The sequence below is a fragment of the Chiloscyllium plagiosum genome, chromosome 44 (genome assembly GCF_004010195.1).
Source record: "Chiloscyllium plagiosum isolate BGI_BamShark_2017 chromosome 44, ASM401019v2, whole genome shotgun sequence".
In the NCBI taxonomy this organism is placed as follows: Eukaryota; Metazoa; Chordata; class Chondrichthyes; order Orectolobiformes; family Hemiscylliidae; genus Chiloscyllium; species Chiloscyllium plagiosum.
The window spans coordinates 3,311,038-3,320,483 of NC_057753.1; the positions used below are offsets into that span (position 1 = coordinate 3,311,038).

Genomic DNA, 9,446 nt, shown 5'->3' on the forward strand with positions numbered 1-9,446 from the left:
CATCCAAATCATTTATGTAAATGACAAAATGTAGAGGGCCCAGCACCGATCCTTGTGGCACTCCACTGGTCACAGGCCTCCAGTCTGAAAAACAACCCCCACCATCACCCTCTGTCTTCTACCTTTGAGCCAGTTCTGTATCTAAATGGCTAGTTCTCCTTGTATTCAATGAAATCGAAATTTGCTAATCAGTCTCCCATGGGAAACCTTGTCGAACGACTTACTGAAGTCCATATAGATCACATCTACTGCTCTGCCTTCATCAATCCTCTTTGTTACTTCTTCAAAAAACTCAATCAAGTTTCTGAGACATGATTTCCCACCCACAAAGCCATATTGACTATCCCGAATCAGTCCTTGCCTTTCCAAATACATGTACATCCTGTCCCTCAGGATTCCCTCCAACAACTTTCCCACCACCGACATCAGGCTCACTGGTCTATAATTCCCTGGCTTGTCTTTACCGCCCTTCTTAAACAGTGGGCAACATGTTTGCCAACCTCCAGTCTTCTGGCATCTCACCTGCAAGCTTACTAACTGCACCTCCTATGTTCACATCCCCCAATCATTTATTTCAGTGATGAAAAGCAGAGGACCCAGCACCGATCCTTGTGGCACTCCACTGGTCACAGGCCTCCAGTCTGAAAAACAACCCACCACCACCACCCTCTGTCTTCTACCTTTGAGCCGATTCTGTATCCAAATGAAGTCCATATACATCACGTCCACTGCTCTGCCCTCATCAATCCTCTTTGTTATTTCTTCAAAAAACTCAAATCAAGTTTGTGAGACGTGATTCCCACACACAAAGCCATGTTGACTATCCCTAATCAGTCCTTGCTTTTACAAATACATGTACATCCTGTCCCTCAGGATTCCCTCTAACAACTTGCCCACCACTGACATCAGGCTCACTGGTCTGTAGTTCCCTGGCTTTTCCTTACCACCTTTCTTAGATAGTGGCACCATGTTAGCCAACCTCCAGTCTTCTGGCACCTCACGTGTGACTATCGAGGGTCCTCCAAAACCTTTCCTGCGTTTTGTTTCTGTCTCAAAGTTTGTTTTCGGTGAAGTAAATAAAAGGAGCAAAAGAGTTAGAATTGATCTAGTAAACATCAAATTAATTGAATTGACCATTAACAGGACACAGTAGAGTCATAGAGATCTACAGCACGGAAACAGACCCTTCGGTCCATGCCGACCAGATATCCCAACCCAATCTAGTCCCATCTGCCAGCACCAGGCCCATATCTCTCCAAACCCTTCCTATTCAAATGCCTCTTAAATGTTGCAATTTTACCAGCCTCCACCACTTCCTCTGGCAGCTTATTCCATACCCGTACCACCCTCTGCGTGAAAAAGTTGCCCCTGAGGTCTCTTTTATATCTTTCTCCTCTCACCCTAAGCCATCTAGTTCTGGACTCTCCCGACCCCGGAGAAAAGAGTTTGTCTATTTATCCTATCCATGCCTCTCAAAATTTTGTAAACCTTTATAAGGTCACCCCTCAACCTCCGACGCTCCAGGGAAAACAGCCCCAGCCTATTCAGCCTCTCCCTGTAGCTCAAATCCTCCAACCCTGGCAACGTCCTTGTAAATCTTTTCTAAACCCTTTCAAGTTTCACAACATTTTACTGTGGAGAAGACCAGAGGTTACACTCTGATGATAAGGAGGATGTTCTGGTGTAGTTGTAATGCCAATCCGGAACCCCAGATCAAAGTTCTCAGGGTTGAACCCTACCAAGGAGATGGCAAAATGTCAATTTAATGAAATCTGGCATTTGAATTCAATAAGGTCAACACTGTCAATTGTCATTTTAAAAAAAAAAACCTGGTGCACCTGACTGCAGGGCTGAGTTGAATATTTAAAACTGGGAGAACATGAAGAGAGCAATCCTGAATAATTGAAAATATGGAATAATTCAAATATGATTGTCAAAACCCATTTTTGTGACTGCATTTCTACTGTCAGAAAATATCTTCTTCCCATTTCCTGTTGAATTCTGTCAATAACAGTAAGCAGCTGATTGTTACCAGATCAGTGTGTCTTCGTCATTATTTCTCAATTCATTAATTTCGATTTTGACATAAATCCAAAAGAACTGAGGTTGCTGGAAATCTGAAACAAAAACAGGAACTCCTGTCAAGTATCAGCAAGTCTAGCAGCATCCATGGAGAGAAATCAGTGTTAACGTTTCCGGTTCAGTGACCGTTTCCCTTCAGAGCAGTTCTGCTGACTTTCGAAGTTATAATTCACACAACACCAGGTTACAGTCCAACAGCTTTAATTGGTAGCACGAGCTTTCAGAGCCCCGCTCCTTCATCAGGCTGTTGCCAGTCCATGGCTGATTTTCGAGTAATTTCTGCTTTTGGTATCAATTTTGAGTTTGGTTTGTCAACAGCTTTTACGTGACACTGAGCTTTTCACATCATCCACACCTTATCCTCAATGTATTCTCCTGCTTACTTTCCATACCTGTCTCCACAAACACCCTTTTGTCTTTGTTCAGAATGAATTCTCCCTCATTGAGATATGGCTTACTTTTTCAATGTTCCCTCTTTCTGTTGATAAGGGTGTCGCTGCCGAAGGGAATGTGTTTGACTTGTCCTTTCGACAACTTCCATCATATGCATTATTCAGCCCATCAAGTGAATATTGTTAGTCCAGATACCACTCCTCCCCGTTAACCGTGTGAAAACAATTCGGGAAAGCCCACTTGATACTCGCTGTGCTGAGGATCTAGCCTAATTGCTGGAACTTGAACTGTACATTTCTTCACGTAATATCCAGGAAGAGCAAGAATGGAATAAGCCTATCAGCCCCACGATTCAAGCCCCGAACGTGAGAATAGAGAGTGGCCTGACTTTAAAATAACTAAAAAGGGTTGATACGAGCTCTGGCTCAAGGTCAGTCAGGAATAAGGCCAGATATTAAGCGTTCAAGGTATCATTGGCAGTATTACCATCACTCTTGTGGTAACAACTCTCACATCAAATGAGGATCAGGACACAGACTTTCCCTGTGCTGTCAGCCACTGAGAGACAGCGGACCCTCAGCAGGGGATGAGATAAGAATATCCTCAGTGTTTTCACTGCCTTTTGTTCCAGAAATTTAGCAGTGTTGCTTCAGAAATTCCACCTCCATGATCTAACCCAGTTCCCTTGATCACTTAGTTGTAACTCACAGATCAGCTCAGCCAAGATCCAGGGAAATTGTGGTTGTCGAATGCTAAATTACGCATACTAGCAGCCTGGAATTTTAACCAGCTTATAATTCTTACATTGGTCGCTTGTCGGCTGTTTGTGCAAGCTGACTTTGCACAATCCCGGTAGCGATGGGAAATGAACAACTTATAATTGTAGAGCACATCCAGCACCATAAACATTCCAAAGTGCTTCACAGGAATTTTGATTGTAAAGTAATTTTGATTGGCCAAAATCTTGATTGAGGTAGGTTTTACAAGCAGCTTTAAGTCAAGGAGTGACACAGAGATTTCAGGGAGAATTTTAGAGTTTGACAGCAGTGTTGAAGTAATTAAAATCAGAGACATGAATGAGGGGGGCTCGGATACCTGAGAGGATGTGAGATCAGAAATTGTAGTGTTGGGGCGATACAAATATCTGAAAGCCGGTATGCAAATTTTAAAATCAAAGCATTGCCTGATCAGGAGCCAATATAGGTCATCGAGTAAAGGCCATGATGATAAGCAAAATTTGGGCAAGAAAGCACATGGGCTGCAGTTTTGGATGGACTGCTGTTCCTGTCTTGAGGTGAATGTGAGGGTCCTATCAGGATTGGATTGTCAAGTCTAAAAGTAAGATGGGCAAAAGTGAGGGCTTCAGCAGCAGATAAGCTGGGGTGAGGTGGAGATGGAAGGCATCACGGAGGGGAATGGCGATGGTGTTATAACTTGGAGATGGTGAAGCAGTTTGTTTAGCATCAGACAGTACCTAAGGAGAGGGGCAGACGGGGGGAGGGAATGGAACTTGTATTACTGACCGAAGACAGTGGCTTTGGTCTTCCCGATGCTTACTTGGAAGAAATTTCTGATGCAACCCCTACAAGACTTGGCACAAGCAGTCCAATATTTTAAAAACAGTGGAAAAATGGAGCGGGATGGTGGTGAGGAACGGCTGGTTTTTATCAGTGTACATGAAAATTAATCCAGTGCTTTAGGAATAATGTCAGTTGAAGGCAGTGTGCACGGGGGGGGGGGGGGGGGGCAAAGATAGATCCTCGAGGGACACCAAGTTCAAGGCCTTTGCAGAGGAAAGGTAGGTTGGTGATGGGCTGGTATTTTGCAAAGCTGAAGAGTTTTTTTTTAAGATGGCTGAGGATAGTGGATTGAAAAAAGTGAGGGGGGGGCAGTACTAGAAGAGAGGATAACTCAAAAATATTAGATAACATGAAGTCAGGTGGTCAACTGTTCATTATAATAGATCGGGCATAAGCCCTTCTTCAGATTCCTGAAAAAGGGCTTATGCCCGAAACGTCGATTCTCCTGCTCCTTGGATGCTGCCTGACCTGCCATGCTTTTCCAGCAACACATTTTTCAGCTCCGATCTCCAGCATCTGCAGTCCTCACTTTCTCCCAGTTAATTATAATAGATCGCCCTATTATAGGAAAGATGTGGATGCTTTGGAGAGGTTTCAGAGGAGGTTTACCAGGATGCTATCTGGAATGGAGGGCTTATCTTATGAAGAGAGGTTGACTGAGCTTGGACTTTTCTCATTGGAAAAAAGAAGGAAGAGAGGGGACTTAATTGAGGTGTACAAGATAATGAGAGGCATAGATAGAGTTGATAGCTAGAGACTTTTTCACAGGGCAGAAATTGTTAACACAAGGGGTCATAGTTTTAAGCTGTTTGGCGGAAAGTATAGAGGGGATGTCAGAGGTGGTTTCTTTACGCAGAGAGTTGTGAGAACATGGAATGCGTTGCCAGCAGCAGTTGTGGAAGCGAGGGCATTGGGGATATTTAAGAGACTGCTGGACACGCATATGGTCACAGATATTTGAGAGTTCGTACACTAGGTTTACCTTACATGAGGATCAATGGTCGGCACAACATTGTGGGCTGAAGGGCCTGTTCCGTGCTGTACTGTTCTATGTTCTATTAAAGAATAGGATCATGGACTAAGCTCAAGCTTAGCATGACATACAGTAGGAGAATCATAGAATCCCGACAGTGCAGGGAGAGCCCATTCAGCCGACGCCAATTCTTCAAAGAGCACTCTGCCAGCCTATCCCCATAAACCCACATTTACCATCGCTAACCCACCTAACACAATATCAGGCAAAATAGCATGTCCGATTCACCTAACACACACATCTTTGGACTGTGGGAAGAAACGGTGGCTAAGTGGTTAGCACTGCTGCCTCACAGCACCAGGGTCCCAGATTCGATTCCAGCCTCGGGCCACTGTCTGTGTGGAGTTTGCACATTCGCCCCTCCCGCGTCTGTGTGGCTTTCCTCTGGGTGCTCTGGTTTCCTCCCACATTCCAAAGATGTGCAGGTTAGGGTGAATCGGCAGTGCTAAATTGTCCCTAGTTGTTAGGTGCATTAGTCAGGGGGGTGGGTGGGTTACTCTTCGGAGGGTCGGTGTGGACTGGTTGGGCCGAAGGGCCTGTTTCCACACTGTAGGGAATCTAATCTAATCAAGCAAAGATCCAAATCCATTAAAAAGATTTGACAGATTATTTAACACAGCCGATTTATTTAACATTTACCGAGGATGTTAACATTTATAACTGGGCTGGAGTTTATTAACCTGAACAGCAAGCAATCCCGATGTACACAGATATGTGCTGGATGTGATTCACAGCAAAATCCAACTGCTGTCATCACTTGTGAACATGCTGGTGTCTCAGCAGGTGAGATGTCCGATTGAATTTCTTCCCACACTCCGAGCAGGTGAACGGTTTCTCCCCGGTGTGAGCCTGCTGGTGTCTCAGCAGGGTGGAGGACTGAGTGAATCTCCTCCCACACACTGTGCAGATAAAGGGCTTTTCCCCAGTGTGAACTCGCTGATGTTCAGTGAGTTGGGATGTTCGCCTGAACCCAGTCCCACAGTTAGTGCACCTGAACGGTTTCTCCTCGGTGTGAACGCGTTGGTGGGTGACCAGTGCCCCAGAGCTTTTGAAGCACTTCCCACAGTCTGGGCATTTAAAGGGTCTCTCTTCGGTGTGAACACGTCCGTGGTGCATCCGCTCCCCAGAGCTTTTGAAGCACTTCCCACAGTCCGGACACTTAAAAGGCCTCTCCTCGGTGTGAACGCGTTGGTGGGACATCAGATCACTGGAACTCCTACAGCACTTCCCACAGTCTGCACACTTAAAAGGTCTCTCCTCAGTGTGAATCCGCTGGTGATTCAGCAGGCTGGATGACTGAGTAAAGCCCTTCCCACACGCACAGCAGGTGAATGGCCTCTCTCCGGTGTGATTCCGTCGATGGGATTCCAGTTCAGACGGGTAACTGAATCCCTTCCCACAGTCCCCACATTTCCATAGCTTCTGCCCAGTGGGGCTGCACTCATGTCCCGAAAGGCTAGGTGGTCGACTGAAGTCTCGTCCACACCCACAACACATGTACGGTTTCTCCGCCCTGTGAACGGTGGTCGTTCCTTTCATAATCAAAATCCAAACCCAGGTTACAGTAAATGGTGTCTTTCAGTTAGAGTTTTGATGTTTGGTTTCAGATTTCCGATTACAAATCCTCCCTTCCTTACATCCTGTGAAATTGATTCAAAATAGAGAAGGCAGTCAGAGAGAGAGTAACAAAAGTAGGTTTTCACGAATGTACTTCAGAGAAGGGAACCAATCACTAAGGTCAGACCTGGGAAGATTCTGGCTACTGGGAGGGGAGAGAGGTAAGGAAGAGGGAGTTTATACATCCACAGCTGTATGTAACTCAACAAGAAATTTGATAAAACTTCCTAAACCCTGAACCTCCCCCACACAGATGGACCAGGACAGCAGGTATTTGTGAACATCATCACTTCCAAGTTATCTCCAAATCATACGCTTGTCTGGATGAAGCAGAAATTTCCGATTGAAAATACAATTAAATATACTGATTTCCTCTTAAAGTTACAGAGATATCCAGCACAGAAACAGACCCCTTCGGACCAACCCGTCCATGCCGACCAGATCTCCAAACCTAATCTAGTCCCACCTACCAGCACCCGGCCCATATCCCTCCAAACCCTTCTCATTCACATACCCATCCAGATGCCTTTTAAATGCTGTAATTGTACCAGCCCCCCCACCACTTCCTCTGGCAGCTCATTCCACACAAGTACCACTCTCTGCGTGAAAACGTTCCCCTTAGGTCTCTTTCATATCTTTCCTCTCTCACCCTAAACTTATGCCCTCCAATTCTGGACTCCCCCAACCCGGGGAACAGACTTTCTCTATTTATCCTGTCCATACCCCTCATGACTTTATAAACCTCTATAAGGTCGCCCCTCAGCCTCTGACACTCCAGGGAATACAGCCATATCCTATTCAGCCTCTCCCTATAGCTCAAACCCTGGCAACATCCTTATAAATCTTTTCTGAACCTTATCAAGTTTCGCAACATCTTTCCAATAGGAAGACCAGAACTGCACGCAATATTCCAAAAGTGGCCTAACCAATGTCCTGTACAGCCACAACATGACCTCCCAACTCCGGTACTCAATACTCTGAACAATAAAGGAAAGCATATCAAACGCCTTCTTCACTATCCTATCTACCTGCGACTCCACTTTCAAGGAGCTATGAACCTGCACTCCAAGGTCTCTTTGTTCAGCAACACTCCCTAGGACCTTACCATTAAGTGTATAAGTCCTGCAAAGATTTGCTTTCCCAAAATGCAGCACCTCATATTTATCTGAAATGAACTCTGTCTGCCACTCCTCAGCTCATTCAGTCTCTTCATCACCAAGATTGTCTTTTTCCACCTCAGTAGGTTTATGCACTCCGTCCCAGTCTCTACTCATCTGCCTTTGAAGCTTCCAATCATTTGTTTGTTAGCTCCAGACCATCTCTCACATTCAACCTTCAGGTCACCCAAACTCTGCTGCATGGACCCTCACTCACACCGAGTGCTGCTTACCCATTGCCCTGTGTTCACGGCACACACAAACCCCAGCTAGGAAGCACCAAAAGATGACGATTCTCATTCCTTGCTTTCAAATCCCTCCATGGCTGCCACCACCATTATCTCTGCAATCACCTCTGTACAGTCAGCGCTCTGAGATTAACTGGTGGAAGTAAACACACAAATGAAAGCACAATACTGCAGATCAAACAATAACTGTGAGTAGCCAGAGAAACTCAGGAGGTCTGGCAACATCTGTAGGGAGGGGAACAGTTAACGTTTTGAGTCCAATAAGACTCTTTTTCAGCTCTTTTTGTTTTATTTCAAAAGGAATTAACTTGTGTTTAATATAATAAAACAGGTGAACACACTGCATTTAAAATAAGCTTAATACACATGACTTTTATCCACAATATTAACCAGTAGAAGTGGGGTGGCGTTTATTAGTGTCAGCAGAATCAGACCCCAGAGAACATGGTTCTGTCCTAGATGCGATGAACAACAGAATCCCATTAAAGCAGTCAGTTGTGAATTTGCTGATGTCTCAGCAGAGTGGATGTCTGTGTGTATGCCTTCCCACACACAGAACAGATGTACAGTCTTTCCTGAGTGTGTCAGCAGATCGGACAAAACAGTGAACTCGCTGCTGCTCAGTGAGGGGAAATGACTGCCTGAACCCAGTCCCACAGGGACTGAATGGTCTCTCCTCAGTGTGAACACATTGATCTTCCCAAGAACCCTTAAACCACTGCCCACGGTTTGAGCATTTAAAAGGTGTCTCCTCCTGCAGGTGTCTCAGCACCATGGATGACTTGAGTGAATTCCTTCCCACACTCGAGACAAGGGAATGGTCTCCCTGTACTGTGAATTCATTGATGCTATGGGAGACCTGACGACCAATGTGAATTCCTTCTCACACTTGGGGCAGGCAAACGGTCCCTCTCCCTTTCGCCCGGCAGGTGAGGTGAATGAATGAATGAATGAATGAATGAACCTCATCCCAAGCCTGGGGCAGGATAATGGTCTCTCCTGGTGTGAACTCGCTGGTGTTTGAGAAGGTTGAACAATTGAGCGAATCTCCTCCCACGATCTAGCAGGCCCCAATGAGTTTGCAGCCCATACAGCGATCTGTGTCTCTCTCTCTCCCCCCCCTCCAGTTCCCACACTCCCGCAGGCTTCTCCCTTTGTGTGACTCGTTCTGCTCCCTGACACGTTCAAAGCCCGAGGGGATTGAAGGATGCAAACTGGGCAGCTCCACTAGAAACCAGCTCGGTTCGAGCTTCCTGACTGCCAAGCCTTACCAGCCAGCGGTTGGCGTGCTCCCAGTGTCAGGGGAGAGGGGACAGGCGTGCAGAGAGAGCTGCAG

General features: G+C 45.9%; 1 protein-coding gene across 1 annotated transcript in view; it reads right to left on the minus strand.

The window, feature by feature from the left end:
* LOC122543464 (zinc finger protein 239-like) overlaps positions 1-8,688 on the minus strand; it is an 18,621-nt gene extending 9,933 nt beyond the window's left edge. The window contains exons 1-2 of the mRNA XM_043682179.1: positions 8,096-8,688; positions 5,846-6,728 (exon numbers count right to left, since the gene is read on the minus strand). Of these exons, the coding sequence (XP_043538114.1) occupies positions 5,846-6,627 (782 nt within the window). The 5' untranslated portion in view covers positions 6,628-6,728; positions 8,096-8,688. The remainder of the gene's footprint in view (positions 1-5,845; positions 6,729-8,095) is intronic.
* Positions 8,689-9,446: the final 758 nt, after the last annotated feature.